The 18459-nt window shown below is 33.1% G+C and overlaps 3 protein-coding genes across 3 annotated transcripts in view; 1 reads left to right on the plus strand and 2 right to left on the minus strand.

Annotated features, from left to right (window-relative positions):
* Positions 1–18459, minus strand: part of LOC145287772 (proteasome adapter and scaffold protein ECM29-like) — a 184835-nt gene that overhangs the window by 38212 nt on the left and 128164 nt on the right. Inside the window, exons 33-38 of the mRNA XM_080135598.1 lie at positions 14959–15080; positions 13186–13351; positions 10467–10526; positions 6904–6993; positions 1977–2043; positions 213–304 (exon numbers count right to left, since the gene is read on the minus strand). Of these exons, the coding sequence (XP_079991724.1) occupies positions 213–304; positions 1977–2043; positions 6904–6993; positions 10467–10526; positions 13186–13351; positions 14959–15080 (597 nt within the window). The remainder of the gene's footprint in view (positions 1–212; positions 305–1976; positions 2044–6903; positions 6994–10466; positions 10527–13185; positions 13352–14958; positions 15081–18459) is intronic.
* LOC145288250 (uncharacterized) lies at positions 3532–3978 on the plus strand (the record flags this gene model as incomplete). The annotated part of the gene is made up of 2 exons (XM_080136287.1): positions 3532–3594; positions 3907–3978. Coding segments are annotated over 2 exons (135 nt in total), but the record flags the coding sequence as incomplete, so codon positions are not given.
* LOC145288251 (uncharacterized) lies at positions 4576–6278 on the minus strand (the record flags this gene model as incomplete). Its single annotated transcript, XM_080136288.1, has 4 exons — positions 4576–4591; positions 4879–5124; positions 5215–5390; positions 6159–6278. Coding segments are annotated over 4 exons (558 nt in total), but the record flags the coding sequence as incomplete, so codon positions are not given.

Genomic DNA, 18459 nt, shown 5'->3' on the forward strand with positions numbered 1-18459 from the left:
GAATTTCAAACGAAACCCCTTAAGATGGTAGCATGCTCTTGTTCCGTCATCCATGCAAGTCTTAAGTATTTTGCAATGGTATTTTTAGTATCGCCTGCACTGAGGATTGAACCTTCAACCTTCAGAAGAGTGTAACTTACAATTAAGACTCAAGATGAGAACAGTAGTCCGAAGAATCCAAATAATCAAATTAATTATAGAAAATGACTTACCTTCACTAAATGTCCCAAGGCAGATGCATAGGCTTTTCTAACGGCTAGATTCCGATCTGAGAGGCCAGTAAGCATGGCTGACATCAATTTACCTATAAACAAAATAAACGCTTTGAAGATGAAGTACAAAAGTGGTTTACAATAAATAGATGGTAAATTTTGATTGGTTGCTTTTGTTTCAGGGTATATCAACAATGGCTTATTTAATGCCGAATCTAGTAATTCTGGAAGGTTTTATGCTACAAATTCTGTATATCTTCAAATATTGATTCATGGTATTTGGTTTGATTGCTTTATGTATATCAACGCCGTTCGTATAATTTAATGCCAAATACAGTAATTTGAAAAAAAAAAAAAAGAAGAAAAGAAGCTTTCATATTTCAAGTTCTTTGTATCTTCTAATATTTATTTATAGTGTTTAGTTTGTTTTGTAGAAGAAAATTGTTGTTTTTGACTTTACAGAACATGATTGAGTTTTGCAAAGGGAAAAGGACAAAAAAAAAAAACCATCAATGTTTCGTGCATTTTTAATCAGGAATCCATTAGCTTCAGACAGCCTGATTTGGTAACACATGATGCCCTAACATGCATTATCACTCTGGGCCAAAGTGGATCTGGGAGCAATGGTAAATAAGGAGCAACTCCAGTCTCCATAGCTCATAAATGGGGCCTTGCTACTGGATGTTTTTTAAGGTCATACTCAGAACCATGGTTAATTTTCGGACACTGTGTGTGTATGTGTGTGTGTGCATGTGTTTAATCATTGTAATTTCACATAACATTCTTAGCAGCAGCCAAATGGCATAACAGATAGAAGCGCTGATTGTCACCTAGACGGTAGAATTTGAATCCGAGCTTGAGGTAGTTGCTAGTCTAGCCACACAGAAGAGCTGTGATATAGCGAAACAGTCTGTCTGTGGATGACGATAAATGCTCCCTATATTGGGTTGAGCATATTGGGGAGTGAAACAAACTGCTGCTAGCATATAAAACAATATATAAATTGAGTTTAGGTGTTTGGATAATGTTTGAACATTGGAATTTTGCATACCCATTTTAGCAGCAACCAAATAGCGTAATGGTTAAAAACAGCAACCTTTGCCTAGGTAGTAGAGTTTCAATCCTGGCTTGAGGTAATTGCTAGTCTAGCCGCACTGAAGAGCTGGGATACAGCAAAACAGTCTGTCTGTGGATAACTATATGTATAGCTAGATAGTGGATAATTATATTAAAAAAAAATCAATACATATGCCGCTCACCATTTGGGGGTACCAAATTGGTCAAACGGGAAAATTATTCCCAACTTGCATTTAGGTAAAAATGCACTTTCGTATAAATAATTAAATTCATTCAAAAACGTATCGCAAAACAAAACCAAATAACATCTACATAAATCGCAATATATTCAACAGTCGTGCAAGATAGCCTCATGGTAGAGGTTAACGCTTCTTACCATGGGTTCCCGATTTCGAATCTCGCTAGATTCAGCCACTCTGATGAGTTGTAGACGACGAAACACGTGTCAGTGGATAATTATATAAAAATAAAAATAAAACAATACATATGCCGCTCCTCATTTGGGGGTACCAAATTGGTAAAAAGGAAAATTATTCTCAACTTGCATTTAGGTAAAAATACACGTTCATATAAATAATTGAATTCATTCAAAAAGTATTGCAAAAAAAAAAAAAACATAAATAACTATATGTATAGCTAGATAGATATGTATAGAATAAAAAGACAAAGGAGTAAAAAAAATCTTACCTGCATGAGGCGCAAGGTCATGTGGACACTGGGTTACCAGTAAAGTAATGAAACTGGCACAGCCAGCCTGAAAAGAAAAAAGTTAATTAATTTTTTTTAAATAAATAAATAAATAAAGCTATCAACTGTATGAATAACAATTGAATCTCAGAACCAATTTAAGTGTATAAAAGTGGATAAAATAAAATGTGTGAAAAACAGGAGACTTTGATGGTATGGCCACATTGAAAGAATGGATGAGAGTTCTTGTGTCAGTAGATGTAGAACAGTATGATCTTTTAACCGTTATGTTTTGAATTTCATCTTCACTGTGCTTCTAAACAGTGGATTTTTATTAATTTTATTTTCATTGTTGTTTTTGCCAAATAACCTAAACTACTTTTTGCTATTTTTCTTAAATAGGTTATCTAATCTTTCAATTTGGTCTAATCCAAATCTTTCAATTTGGTCTAACCCTGACCTTTCAATTTGGTCTAACCATAATCTTTCAATTTGGTCTAACCCTAATCTTTCAATTTGGTCTAACCCTAATCTTAATCTTTCAATTTGGTCTAACCCTAATCTTGATCTTTCAATTTGGTCTAACCCTAATCTTAATCTTTCAATTTGATCTAACCCTAATCTTAATCTTTCAATTTGATCTAACCCTAATCTTGATCTTTCAATTTGATCTAACCCTAATCTTGATCTTTCAATTTGGTCTAACCCTAATCTTAATCTTTCAATTTGGTCTAACCCTAATCTTGATCTTTCAATTTGGTCTAACCCTAATCTTGATCTTTCAATTTGGTCTAACCCTAATCTTGATCTTTCAATTTGGTCTAACCCTAATCTTGATCTTTCAATTTGGTCTAACCCTAATCTTGATCTTTCAATTTGGTCTAACCCTAATCTTGATCTTTCAATTTGGTCTAACCCTAATCTTAATCTTTCAATTTGGTCTAACCCTAATCTTAATCTTTCAATTTGGTCTAACCCTAATCTTAATCTTTCAATTTGGTCTAACCCTAATCTTAATCTTTCAATTTGGTCTAACCCTAATCTTAATCTTTCAATTTGATCTAACCCTAATCTTAATCTTTCAATTTGGTCTAACCCTAATCTTAATCTTTCAATTTGGTCTAACCCTAATCTTGATCTTTCAATTTGGTCTAACCCTAATCTTGATCTTTCAATTTGGTCTAACCCTAATCTTAATCTTTCAATTTGGTCTAACCCTAATCTTAATCTTTCAATTTGGTCTAATCCTAATCTTTCAATTTGGTCTAATCCTAATCTTTCAATTTGGTCTAACCCTAATCTTTCAATTTGGTCTAATCCTAATCTTTCAATTTTGTCTAATCCTAATCTTTCAATTTTGTCTAATCCTAATCTTTCAATTTGATCTAATCCTAATTTTTCAATTTGGTCTAATCTTAATCTTTCAATTTGGTCTAATCCTAATCTTTCAATTTGGTCTAATCCTAATCTTTCAATTTGGTCTAATCCTAATCTTTCAATTAGGTCTAATCTTAATCTTTCAATTTGGTCTAATCCTAATCTTTCAATTTGGTCTAATCTTAATCTTTCAATTTTGTCTAATCCTAATCTTTCAATTTGGTCTAATCTTAATCTTTCAATTTTGTCTAATCCTAATCTTTCAATTTTGTCTAATCCTAATCTTTCAATTTGATCTAATCCTAATTTTTCAATTTGGTCTAATCTTAATCTTTCAATTTGGTCTAATCCTAATCTTTCAATTTGGTCTAATCCTAATCTTTCAATTTGGTCTAATCTTAATCTTTCAATTTGGTCTAATCCTAATTTTTCAATTTGGTCTAATCTTAATCTTTCAATTTGGTCTAATCCTAATCTTTCAATTTGGTCTAATCTTAATCTTTCAATTTGGTCTAATCTTAATCTTTCAATTTGGTCTAATCCTAATCTTTCAATTTGGTCTAATCTTAATCTTTCAATTTTGTCTAATCCTAATCTTTCAATTTGGTCTAATCTTAATCTTTCAATTTGGTCTAATCTTAATCTTTCAATTTGGTCTAATCCTAATCTTTCAATTTCGTCTAATCCTAATCTTTCAATTTGGTCTAACCCTAATCTTTCAATTTGGTCTAATCCTAATCTTTCAATTTTGTCTAATCCTAATCTTTCAATTTTGTCTAATCCTAATCTTTCAATTTTGTCTAATCCTAATCTTTCAATTTGATCTAATCCTAATCTTTCAATTTGATCTAATCTTAATCTTTCAATTTGATCTAATCCTAATCTTTCAATTTGGTCTAACCCTAATCTTTCAATTTGGTCTAACCCTAATCTTTCAATTTGGTCTAATCTTAATCTTTCAATTTGGTCTAATCCTAATCTTTCAATTTGGTCTAATCTTAATCTTTCAATTTGGTCTAATCCTTATCTTTCAATTTGGTCTAACCCTAATCTTTCAATTTGGTCTAATCCTAATCTTTCAATTTTGTCTAATCCTAATCTTTCAATTTTGTCTAATCCTAATCTTTCAATTTGGTCTAATCCTAATCTTTCAATTTGATCTAATCCTAATCTTTCAATTTGATCTAATCCTAATCTTTCAATTTGATCTAATCCTAATTTTTCAATTTGATCTAATCCTAATTTTTCAATTTGGTCTAATCTTAATCTTTCAATTTGGTCTAATCCTAATCTTTCAATTTGGTCTAATCTTAATCTTTCAATTTGGTCTAATCTTAATCTTTCAATTTGGTCTAATCCTAATCTTTCAATTTGGTCTAATCTTAATCTTTCAATTTTGTCTAATCCTAATCTTTCAATTTGGTCTAATCCTAATCTTTCAATTTGGTCTAATCTTAATCTTTCAATTTGGTCTAATCCTAATCTTTCAATTTGGTCTAATCCTAATCTTTCAATTTGGTCTAACCCTAATCTTTCAATTTGGTCTAATCCTAATCTTTCAATTTTGTCTAATCCTAATCTTTCAATTTTGTCTAATCCTAATCTTTCAATTTTGTCTAATCCTAATCTTTCAATTTGATCTAATCCTAATCTTTCAATTTGATCTAATCCTAATCTTTCAATTTGATCTAATCTTAATCTTTCAATTTGATCTAATCCTAATCTTTCAATTTGGTCTAACCCTAATCTTTCAATTTGGTCTAACCCTAATCTTTCAATTTGGTCTAATCTTAATCTTTCAATTTGGTCTAATCCTAATCTTTCAATTTTGTCTAATCTTAATCTTTCAATTTGGTCTAACCCTAATCTTTCAATTTGGTCTAACCCTAATCTTTCAATTTGGTCTAATCCTAATCTTTCAATTTTGTCTAATCCTAATCTTTCAATTTTGTCTAATCCTAATCTTTCAATTTTGTCTAATCCTAATCTTTCAATTTGATCTAATCCTAATCTTTCAATTTGATCTAATCCTAATCTTTCAATTTGATCTAATCTTAATCTTTCAATTTGATCTAATCCTAATCTTTCAATTTGGTCTAACCCTAATCTTTCAATTTGGTCTAATCTTAATCTTTCAATTTGGTCTAATCCTAATCTTTCAATTTGGTCTAACCCTAATCTTTCAATTTGGTCTAATCTTAATCTTTCAATTTGGTCTAATCCTAATCTTTCAATTTTGTCTAACCCTAATCTTTCAATTTTGTCTAATCCTAATCTTTCAATTTTGTCTAATCCTAATCTTTCAATTTTGTCTAATCCTAATCTTTCAATTTGATCTAATCTTAATCTTTCAATTTGGTCTAATCCTAATTTTTCAATTTGATCTAATCCTAATTTTTCAATTTTGTCTAATCCTAATCTTTCAATTTGGTCTAATCCTAATCTTTCAATTTGATCTAATCCTAATCTTTCAATTTGATCTAATCTTAATCTTTCAATTTGGTCTAATCCTAATCTTTCCATTTGGTCTAATCCTAATCTTTCAATTTGGTCTAATCCTAATCTTTCAATTTGGTCTAATCTTAATCTTTCAATTTGGTCTAATCTTAATCTTTCAATTTGGTCTAATCCTAATCTTTCAATTTGGTCTAATCTTAATCTTTCAATTTTGTCTAATCCTAATCTTTCAATTTGGTCTAATCCTAATCTTTCAATTTGGTCTAATCTTAATCTTTCAATTTGGTCTAATCCTAATCTTTCAATTTGGTCTAATCCTAATCTTTCAATTTGGTCTAACCCTAATCTTTCAATTTGGTCTAATCCTAATCTTTCAATTTTGTCTAATCCTAATCTTTCAATTTTGTCTAATCCTAATCTTTCAATTTTGTCTAATCCTAATCTTTCAATTTGATCTAATCCTAATCTTTCAATTTGATCTAATCTTAATCTTTCAATTTGATCTAATCCTAATCTTTCAATTTGGTCTAACCCTAATCTTTCAATTTGGTCTAATCTTAATCTTTCAATTTGGTCTAATCCTAATCTTTCAATTTGGTCTAATCTTAATCTTTCAATTTGGTCTAACCCTAATCTTTCAATTTGGTCTAATCCTAATCTTTCAATTTTGTCTAACCCTAATCTTTCAATTTTGTCTAATCCTAATCTTTCAATTTTGTCTAATCCTAATCTTTCAATTTTGTCTAATCCTAATCTTTCAATTTGATCTAATCTTAATCTTTCAATTTGGTCTAATCCTAATTTTTCAATTTGATCTAATCCTAATTTTTCAATTTTGTCTAATCCTAATCTTTCAATTTGATCTAATCCTAATCTTTCAATTTGATCTAATCTTAATCTTTCAATTTGGTCTAATCCTAATCTTTCCATTTGGTCTAATCCTCATCTTTCAATTTGGTCTAACCCTAATCTTAATCTTTCAATTTGGTCTAATCCTAATCTTTCAATTTGATTGAACCCTAACCCTAATCTTTCAATTTGGTTTTTGCTGCACATAAAAAGAGAAAAAAAAAAAGCTCGCGTAATAAATTACCTTTGTTCCAACTCCGATTCCACCCTTCACTAGTTCGATGATCCGTGGCACTAACTCAGGCAGGATGGAACTATCCACATACTGGACACACTGGAAAGAAAAGAAAACAAAAAAGAAAAAGTTAAAATATAATTGGAAATATATTTTTTGACTAATTTATCAATACTGAAATCACTCAAGAATTGACGAGATGTCAGTTAAGTCATGTTGAATACTGTGAGAGGCTTGAAAATTGTAACATACCAACAACTCAACAGTGGATCTAACAATTTTTTCCTCTTTGTCAGAAACATTATTCATGAAATTTTAGGCCAAAAAGAAGAAAAAAAATAGGGTGGTGGCGGGCGCGAAAGTTACAAGTTTGCTGAAAATAAAACCAAGATTCATTTTCTACTCTCACCAAATTCTCAATACGCTGATGACTTGCCTGAAGCTGAAGGGGTACTTCTACAGTTACTGATCTGGATTTCCATAAATGTTGGTTTGGTCTCACCTGGTAGCTAATGTAAACTGCAGAAATATGCTGAGCGCTGATCAAGTTGATCAGGCAATGAAAAATCAATAACAAACACGCTCAGCCAATGAAAATCTAAGCAGATGACTTAATAAATTGGAAGAAAAATATTTAGTTTTAATCACATACAAATTTAATCAGTGTAAAAAAAATGGAAAACATAAGCATAAATTTATCAACTTTAGAAAAAATGTATATATCTATAAAAGTGAGAATATGTATGTGTGTGTGTGTGTATCAACATATATACCCAACAAATTTTTGATCTCCAGACTTGAAATTTTGTATATAGAGTATTCAGACATATGGAAAACTTTTTAATCTGTTTTTATCCAGAAAAAAAAAGGCTGCTAAAAGATCAAAATTTAGAAATTTGTACGTGGAGGTGATCAGATTTTTATCTGTTTTCAACTGTTTCACGACTGTGCATGCGCGGTAGTGAAACCTGACAACTTCTTTATGTTTAATCTAAGTTGGTTTGAAAACATCTCTTAAAGATCATGTCAAGCTGGTCTAATGGTTATCGTGCTTGACTCATCATCGTTAGGTTTTGGTTTGGATCAAACTTGAGTATTTTTTTTTTTACTTACAAGACGTGAACTGTTTAGAAAAAACGTAATACTCGCATGCACATGTCTCAGTTTCTTTGCGTTTTTTTTTTTTTTTACTTCATTATTTTTTAAAAGGAATTTAATGTTATGTTTAATACCTACAATATTTCTGTTTATAATAAATAAGAATTCTGCATTAATTAAAATATAATATTTATGCTTATTTTACAATCGGGCAATGCCAGGCAGCCTGCTAGTCTATATATCTATAAAAGTGAATGTGTCTGTCTGTCTGTGTGTCTGTGTACATTTCCCTACGCAATAACTCTGTCAATTTTTAATCTATAGACTCGAAATTTGAAATACCGGGTACTGAGATTTGGGAAAATCGATGTGACGGGTGTCAGCCAGAAATTTGGCTGTTAAGGGATCAAATTTCAATGATTTGACCTTTAAGAACTCTACCAAACTCCTCCGACAATTTTGGGTCTAGACACTTGAAATTTTAGATTTAGGTTCTTTGAACATGGATCTAACTTAATAAAGTGATTTGAGCCCGAAACAATAAATTTTAAGGGGTCATAATAGGGGTCAAAGTTTTAAAAAATTAACCATTTTTTTTGTTTTTTTGCACAGCATACACCTCCAAACACCCGAGCAACGCCGGGCACCCCTGCTAGTATTACATAAAATAGACATATTATTTTTGAGATGAGGATTCATCGGACTACTGTTCTCATCTTGAGTGTGATTTTCACAATGTTTTGGTCGATGTAACCTCCGACCTTCTTCAGGTGTATCTTGTAGTACTCAGGAATGTTTCTGTCGAATTCAGGAATTTGGACGGAATTTCAAGCAGAACCCTTTATTTACTTCACGGGGGTAGCGTGCTCTTGTTCCGTCAGCCATGGCTGGATAGAGGTCTTAAGTAATTTACAATTGTATTTTTTGATCGCCCACACTGAGGATTGAACCTTCAACCTTCAGGAGAATATTTCTTTTACAACTGATTTTTCCAAGTACTCTAACCACTGCGCCATGGAGGTCACATCGACGAAACGTTGCGAAAATCACACTGAAGCTGAGAACAGTAGCCCAATGGATAATAATGTGAATAACCAATCCTCATCTCAAAATTTCAGAAACGTCATAAAATCGACATCTCCAAAATTATTAAAATAATTTATTTGCGGCTATGTGATATGGCAACGAGAATAAAAGTCTGCAGAGAGAATCGGGTATAGAGTTGGAACACAGTTACCAACTAAAGAAACTTTATGAGAGATATTTGCCAGGATTATGTCCTTAGGAATTCCTGGCAGATCAGAGGCCCAGGACACAATGAAAATTGATGAGTTTCTGTTTGACAGAAGAAAACATGTTGGAAGGCTCCTCGAATCACTCTGGGTCTTCGCAGAATATAACCCCACCAAGAAGGAGGGTTTCATGGTGAGGGTAGTAAACAATAAAACAAAATAAATAAAATACAAATCGAACCCCCGGGATACGGCATTAAAAATTAGTAACGAAAATACAGTACAGTACATAATACACATATATATAATCAAACAACATTATAAATAACAACGTCAGGCAGGGCAAATACTGTAACCAGAGGCCGGAAAAATATCGTATTCCACATTGTAACCTGAAAAATCTGTATCCTAAGGCCACCGTATCCCGGGGTTCTACTGTAATAAAGAAATATATTCTGCCAGCGAGGCCTGCGATCGTATCTGACTCCTGTGAAGCCTACAGCAAAGTTGGGGACAAAGGGTTCCACCACCTACTAGTGAATCACAGCCTGAATTCTGTAGATCCTATGATGGAGGCACCACCGAAAATATTTTTTTTTTTTTTTTTTTTTTTTTTTTACATGGGGGTCACCACTTATCAAGGCCCGAAGGCCACTCAGGGATGAGGGTTATTGCGTGTACAGTAATCAATGAGGTAGTATTGTAGTAATCACTAGTATTGGGGGTTTTGATAGAGTGTCTTACTTAAGGGGGCGGTTTGGCAGGAGTTTGTTTATGTTGGACTTGAAGACGTCCAAGTTGTAGTCAGGTGGAAAACAGGCAAGCGGCAGAGAGTTCCACTGGCGTGCACTTCTAAGAAAGAAGCTTTGCTCATAGAATCTACGTTTGGATTTAGGCACAGATAGAGAGTGGGGAAAATTATTGACAGTAGTTTCAGCCAGACGGGTGTTTCTCGTGAAAGACTGGCGAGGGGGGACGAGGGATTAGAGCTCAGACGAGCACCTGCCATGGAAATAGCGATAAAACAAAGACAGGCTCGCAACGTCTCTTATAAAGTGATAAAAGATGGTGATAAAACAAAGACTGTTGGACATACATGACTGAAACTTGGTGGACAAGTCAGAAATAGACTAAGGTTCATTTGCACTAATGGTGGTTGCATTGCAGAAAGGATTGTGACATTTTATTGTGCCATTTTTTTTGTGGAGAAAGTCATTGTGCATTTTGATATTGAACACTTACAAAGTTAACAGTTTCCATCATTGGAGATGATTTTGAAGCAGCAATACGAGCCAAGTCCAACTGGAAAAAAAAAAGAAAAAAAAAAAAGAGAATGAATAAAAAGAAAAAATATTTACATATAAATAGTTCAGTAAAATGCACTGAAAAATTGTGTTTTTTATTAAATATTCATAAATAAGGAACGGTTTTGAGTTAAAATCTATTATTAATCTTCATAAGAACATGCTTGAGCTGCATATATATATATATATATATATATATATATATATATATACTTAACATCGGACGAGAAATATGGAAATGGTTATGAAATAGAACTGAGAAATAAAATCCAATCCAAAATAAAAAAAAAAATCAGAACCAAGATAAAAAAGGATGAAGGATAATCATAATAACTGATAATTCTTATCATTATAATAATAACTCCAGCCATGGATCAAAAGGAAGTAAAACATCAAGATGACACAGAATTAATCAGAGATATTGAAAAAGAGGTATTCTCTAGAATAGAGCTACAAATTAATATAAGAGTCACTATTTAGATGTTGAAGGCGAACGTTGAGGAACTTGCAAATTGAAAAGTGACTGGATCTGAGAGAATCCAGTGATACTGGTTTTAAAACTTTCCATCTCTTCTTACAGCAACACTAAATGACTGACGACAGGTAGCTTACAAAGGGCATTACATTTTTGATCATGAAAGATGGGACAAAAGAGGTTGAAGTAAAAAACTTTAGACCAATCACTTGTATCGTTTTGAAGCTCGACTCTTTTTATTTTCTAGAGATTATTTCAATATATATGCACATTTCAAATGTATCCTTCAGCATAATACTAAATTGATTTTAACTCGTAATGGTTCTGCATTTACTAATATTTAACTTTTTTGTTAACAAGATGAAATAATATTTATTGCTTTTACACAATTTTTTCATATTTATTTTAGAAATTATCTTATTAGTGCCCTGTGAAAAACTTTTGCTCTGCTCAGAGGCTCCATGGTGTCCTCAAGTTTGGGAAACTCTGCTCTACAGTACAATGTGGACTCCAATGTATTGTTGACTAGTCACGGCGGGGAGGTATGTGAAGCTTCATCCCGGTACACTGCACTCGGTCCCAACCAGAGCAGGCAATCAATCGATTTGATTGAAAAGTGGGCAATTTCAGTGATTTCGATGACAAGAAAAAGCAATTTTTACTTTGATGATCCTCATTCAATCCTGGGCAACATCGGGTCTCCCTGCTAGTTCACAATATTTGTATTAAATTGAATTACATGATACAAATTAATGAGATAACATTTCAATGATTTTTTTTTTCTTTTAACAAGCTGTAACTACATTTTAAACTTACACAGAAAAAGAAATAAAATTTTAGTTGTAAAATAAACATCTATTATAATTGAAATATAGTTCCTCTTTTTGGAACACCGAATTTGTAATCCGGATTTAGAAACCAACCAACAATGTCTTCTTTTTTTTTTTTTTTCTTAGAATAAATATTTTATTTATTTTAAGTTTTGGAATTTTGATCATAGACACCATAATGAAGAAATAAATACGACAAACCCAACAAGCAGCAAAATCCCACCCCTGCACAGTAGAGATCGCCAGATGCCAGAAAGCCTTCTATTCTAATATTTTCTTTCCCAAAACTGCTAAACTTTAGAATTCGTTTCCGGGTTCCTGTTTCCCCGACTGTACTGACACGCAGAAATTCAAGTACAATGTGAACAGACATCTTGCAGCCCAACTCCCTACATAGTATTCCAGCTCAACTCCCTACATAGTAGCCCCCTGCATCAAAATGGCACTATGCTTTGTTTGGGGTAAAAATGCAAAAACATCATAGACATAATACGATTGGTGCATCTCATTAAAAAAATGCAGAAACTTAAAATAAATATTTTATTAATTTAAGGGAGAAAAAAAAAATACACATTGTTTATTAAATCCTAAGAATTCCTAAAAAATATGAGTTATTCCCCATGCTGATTTTTATTTTTAGGTGGTTACTTAAAAATGTTTCATATTATTAGTTGTCTGGGCTGAACTGAGTACTTTTTATAATAAATTGTAGTGAAGTACATTATTATATTGTCAATAACATAGTATACGGATAACAAATGAAAATTGGCTGATCAAAAGCAAAGCTTAAATGCCTTCTTTTTTTTTTATGAAAACAACTCTAGACAAGTTATGAAGCCACTTGATGTAAGGAGTTAAAAAGAACGAAAGATGACTATTGTAAAAACAGGAGATGCTTATTGACCTTAGTCTTGAAAAGAACAAATGTAATATAGTACGGATGTACAAATGTAGATGCATGCAAAGTGACGTCACTGGTGGGGAATAAAAGACTATAAAAAAGAGAAAGAAAACTGTCACAGGTGGGGTGGGGGGAAATTATATAATGTTCAAGATCTCGTGATAGACGTTTAGAATGTTCTAGATTACGTGGGTGATGCTACAGCTGTACCAATGAAGGAAATAAATGTTGTTGCTACAAAAAACAAGTGAGTTGGAGTTATTTCCTATTCTTTGTCTTGGTCTCGTTTGCATCTGAAACTTTTGCATCTGCACACAAAGTGTGTTGGATTCCCGGACAATGTTATACAAAGGATATAGGCAGGAGGGAAACAGTCAGCAGCGAAAGAGTTCCGCATTTGGGTCTTTAAAAATCTGTCAAGATAACTTTATATAATAGATGGATCGGTTACCTTTTCCTGAGTCGCCTGACTACCAGCACCGGCTCTTACGGCAAGATAATTCATCACTTGGGGTTCCAATCCGCTGACCGCCTCCAGCAAAGCAATCACCAACAATGGAATGTGTGGTTTTATCAGTTTCCCAGCATTCTTTGTCATTTTCAAAATGGTTGACAAGCTTTTAGAATAAAAAATAAATTATCTTTATTATTTAACTGAAAAATAAATATAAAAAATTCAAACTAAAAATTGCATTAAAAAAAAAATCGTACGTTTTAAAAATATCATAAAATAATTTTAGTTTTTAAAAACATAAGACATAATGTATCACTGAATAACCAAAAGGCCAAATGGTTTTGCATTTCTTTTCAAAACAAACCGAGCGTGCGGAGTCACCCTTCATGAGCGAAAAAAAAAAAAATTACTTTCACCATGACTAATGTTTGTGCAAAATTAACAAAAAATCCAAGGTGTGGGTATTGAGAAAAGTGCGAACAAACGAACAGACAAAGTATTTGGGGACAATTTTACCTCTATAATGTTCCCTAGAGGAGGCAACCAGAGTTATCCCAGAAAATACATACTGGCAAAAATTTACTTTCACCATGACTAACGTTTTTGCAAAATTAAAAAAAAAAAAAAAAAAAAATCCCAGGTGTGGTTATTAAGAAAAATGCAAGCAAACAAATGGATGAACGATTTAGGGCAATTTTACCTCTATAATGCTCCTTTTCTTGGGGGGGGGGGGGGGACAGAGTTATCCCAGAAAATCCATACTGGCAGAAATTTGCTTTCACCATGACTAATGTTTGTGCAAAAATTTCAAAAAAAATTGGTTATTGAGAAACATGCAAACAAACGAATGGGAGTGGGCTCTCTCTACCGTGCTAGAAAACTACTAACACCCGAAAGTATCCTGTACCTCTATAAAGCCACCATTCGCCCATGTATGGAGTATTGCTGCCACATCTGGGCTGGTGCATCTGCTACTAGTCTCTCGCTCCTTGACAAGGTTCAAAAGAGAGTCGCAAACCTGATAGGCCCTGAACTGGTATCTAAGCTTCAGCCTCTGTCCCATCGACGAAATGTTGCATCCCTCTGCCTTTTCTACAAGTATTTTAGTAGTGAATGCTCTGACGAACTGCAATCACTTGTGCCCCCACGACGTGAGCACCCTCAACAAACCCAACAGGCTGCTAAATCCCACCCCCACACTGTAGAGATCCCTAGATGTAAAAGATCTTTTTACTCCAATAGTTTCTTCCCCAGAACCGCTAGACTCTGGAATTCCATTCCAGGTCCCTGCTTCCCCAACAGTACTGACGTGCAGAAGTTCAAGTGTAACGTGAACCGACATCTTGCTGCCCAAATCCCTACATAGTACCCCAGTAGTTGTTGCCCCTGATAGTAGCCCCCTACACCAAAGTGGCAATTTGCCTTGTTTGGGGTGAAAATGTAATAAAAATAAAAAAAAAAAAAAAAAAAAACGAATGGGAGTGAATTACTAGGTCCAATTCCTTCCTTGTCAGGGAACAAATTAATTTTAGGAAAAGAGGAAAGAAAATGAAGAGGCAAGGCGACGAAGAAGAAGAGAGTGCTGAGAACGACACCGTCCTTTCTTTACCCTGCCATGAGAACACTGTCCACTGCTATTCCAAGGTCAACTGGGCCAGGCAAGTTATGCCAAACAAATATCAACCACAAAGATAGGACTTATGACAGAACCTGATAGACCGACAGGAGTAGGAGCCGATGACAAGGACGACAATTTTATTTTGTACTTACCCAATAGCACGGACCTCTTGCACTTGACTCTGCAAACTGTGCTTTAAAAGGCAAGGTAACACAAGGCTGAATGCTTTCTCTCCAACTTTGCCATTGTTAACATCACATACTTTGATCGACAACTGTAATACCAAACAATTGAACACACACCAATTATCATTTGGAAAAAAAATCATTAAACATGTTAAACTCAAAAGCATCTGCAAATAAATAAATCCAAGTGCTGTATTATGAGCAAGTATGTAATATAAAATTATGTTATCGAAGAGTAAATCTTTAACAAAGCAAAACTTATCAAGATAAGAAATGCTCAACACTATTAAGGCGAGCAAATACAATAATATTAAATGAAAGATGAGGAATAAACGTCATAACTTTATTGTACCATCAGAACAATAAGAAAAAGTTAAGGGAAAATTTAAGAAAAAAAAAACAAAAAAACTCTTTAAATCATGGCATTTCAAAGCTAGATGCTTCTCATCAAAAGAGGAAGGGGGCCAGAATTATACAAAATGCAAATGTAGAAGAAACTGGCTTAATGACATTTAGATATAAAATGAGAATGTAGTGATAGGATAATATGGTAAATAGTAATTAAAATTAGGTTCCACATCTAAAGGTAAATATATGTAGGTAATAGTACAACAACAAAAATTATAGAGAATATATGTATAAATTTATGAAGTTCATTTTTTTTTCAATGCGTATGGATGTATATTTTTTAATAACAAACTAATCATTTAGTTAATACTAGCCTGGGTGTCTGGCGTTGCTCGAGTGTTTGGAGGTGTATATTGAGCAAAAAAAAAAAAAGTGGTAGTAGGCAGGTAGGCTCGAACCCATGACGTGAAGGTGGAAAAGAAAGTGAAATAAAATCTGATGTCTTACCGATGCTCCATGATGCAACCAGAAGTCAAATTTACCATATTCAATCGGAAACAAAAGATGACTTGCAGAAATGTGGCCGGAAAATCCTAACCCTAACCTATACAAAGTTGCCCAGTTGAGGATGAAGGAATTAATGTTTTTAGCCAATTTTTTGATATTTGTTGTCCAAAGGGTCGAGCTTTAAAATGATACCGATCTTGTGAAAATCCGTCGTCTGTCAAATGTTTTTGATGTTAGATATACATACATACATTTAAACAGACAGGTGAGATTTATATTATAGATGAAAACAACTGTAATTTATTTTGATGACCAGGCTTGTGCTGGTGGGGGGAAAGAGAGAGAGAGAGATATGGATGGTGGTTGACAGACGATTCATGCCTCTCTCTTCGACCTATTTCTGTTGTTTCTTGTTTATATTGAACAAGTTCTTCCTTTGTTCAGCATCTGACATCAGCACCTCAGACAAATACTGGGACATACATTACATGCCAATTCTTTTATTCTGTTTGCTATTCCTGGGAACTCTCTATTTTGAGGGATTTTTTGTGTTACTTGAATTCTTCTTTTTCATTTATTCCCAGCATTGTCAGACTCGCAAAACCTGCCACTGCCCAGGTTATTATCCAACAATGAGTATCTTCGGAAAGAATTCATTTCAGAGAAATTTTGAGATAGTTAAATATTGATAAATGTAAAAGCTTTTCCCATTTACCATACCTATCTTACCACCAAAACTACGCCATGTTATTTACATCAATAATACAACATAATTTTTTTTGAATACTATATATACTGTGGAACAAAAAAAAACTAGAGCTGATATCTCGAACATTTTTGTTCATAATTTTTTAAGAGAGGTACTGTTTGATCAGCACAGCTGGAGAGCCATGGGATAAAACACTATTTTGTTTTTAAATCCAGAAATAGTTTTTCGCATTAAACAATACAGTAATTGCAAGAGATTAGTTGATTTACAAGCAAAGGAGTTTTCAAATGAAGGATTTGGGACTAAAAATTTGCTTTTTTTTTTCCATAGTTTAAAGGTTGAAAACTGACAAGACTATATATAGTAGAAAGCAAGCACAAGTATTTGGATGCCTTATTTGCATAACTATTTTTAAACACTTTATAATAAATTAATGTTTGGTGTTATTTACTTGTAATTTTAATGTCCTATGTTACTATATATAAGCAATAGTTTTATTGATAGTAACAGTAACTAAAGTGTTAGTGCTTCTTCATTATAATAGTGAAATCCAAAAATTGAAATATTGAATTTCGAGTCAATGGTATCTACTGTAATTATCATGTCTGATTTAGTAACATATCCAAAAATTAGGACAAACGATAAGATAGAAAATTAATTATTAATGAAAATAGTTTTCAAAATAAATTACACACTTATACATAAATACACAGTATGAAGTCAGGGGAAGTAACTGCAATCTGTCTTGTTACAATTAATGATGGATATTACAATCCTGGATTCGTTAAAGTACATGTTTTATGTAATAATGCAGCAAAAAAACTTATATATGGTGCGGCAAAAAATACCCCCCACATCTTAAACTTTCAATTATATGTCGCTAATGAACTTATGCAAGTGCCAATGATGTTTTCATTTAGCTAATTACTTGCCATTTTTATTTTCAGGTAACCTCATCAAGCAATATGGTTTAGACTGGTGCGTGGTGCATCGTGTTTTTATTGTAGAAATGTTTTTGAAGAATGATGAATGTGTAACTGCAACACAGAGCTTTTCGAGTTCATTACAAGTTAGGACGGCATGATGCTGTTTCAGAGAGAAAATCGACACAGCTATAGGTGGCAAATTTCAGAACTACAGGTTCAGCACTTAAAAGAAAACCACCTGAAAGACCTCGAACGCCAGACAGTATTTGAGCTGTTGGACTTTTTGTCACTCCAACATGTTCAGCTCACAAACAGGCTTTGGCTTTGGGACTGTATGATCGAACAATCACAAGAATTCTACACACTGATATGCAGTTCTAGGCAGTATCAATGATTGCGGAGAAACTGTACAAAAGCGACTGAGAAGATCACATGTTAACATGCGAGATATTTCTGCCACACCCTGTAATAATAGCACCTATTTACTATGCCTCCCCACAGGACAGAGTTAGACACCAGGGTCGTTTTTTAACGTGGAGAAAAGGTACAAAAGTAAAAATTGTCTCAGTCGTGAAGGATTTCTCCTCCACCGAAAGAGAACAAGAAAATGAAGTGCAGCATCTGAAGCACAGATACTACACTTTGATCTTGACCAAAAGGCCAAGTGTTGAAGTAATAGTAATAATAGTAATAGTTGTAGCAAAAATATTAATACTAATAATAATGCTAATACTATGACTATTAATAATTCCAATCTCTTTCAGATCAGTTGAAATATGCAGGCAATTTGGGTTCAGTTATAGATTTACGTGTGAAATGGCTTGTTTCGTTTGATCCTGCTAAGGCTAAGCTCATACATTTCAATATGTTCCTTTTTTTTTTTTTTTTTACAAGGTGGTCACCACTTATCAAGGCCCGGAAGCCACTCAGGGATAAGGGTTATTGTAAGTACAGTACGTTAGTGTGGATATTTTAGAG

The sequence above is a fragment of the Euprymna scolopes genome, chromosome 11, assembly GCF_053919585.1.
Source record: "Euprymna scolopes isolate OS-2025 chromosome 11, ASM5391958v1, whole genome shotgun sequence".
NCBI classification, from domain to species: Eukaryota; Metazoa; Mollusca; class Cephalopoda; order Sepiida; family Sepiolidae; genus Euprymna; species Euprymna scolopes.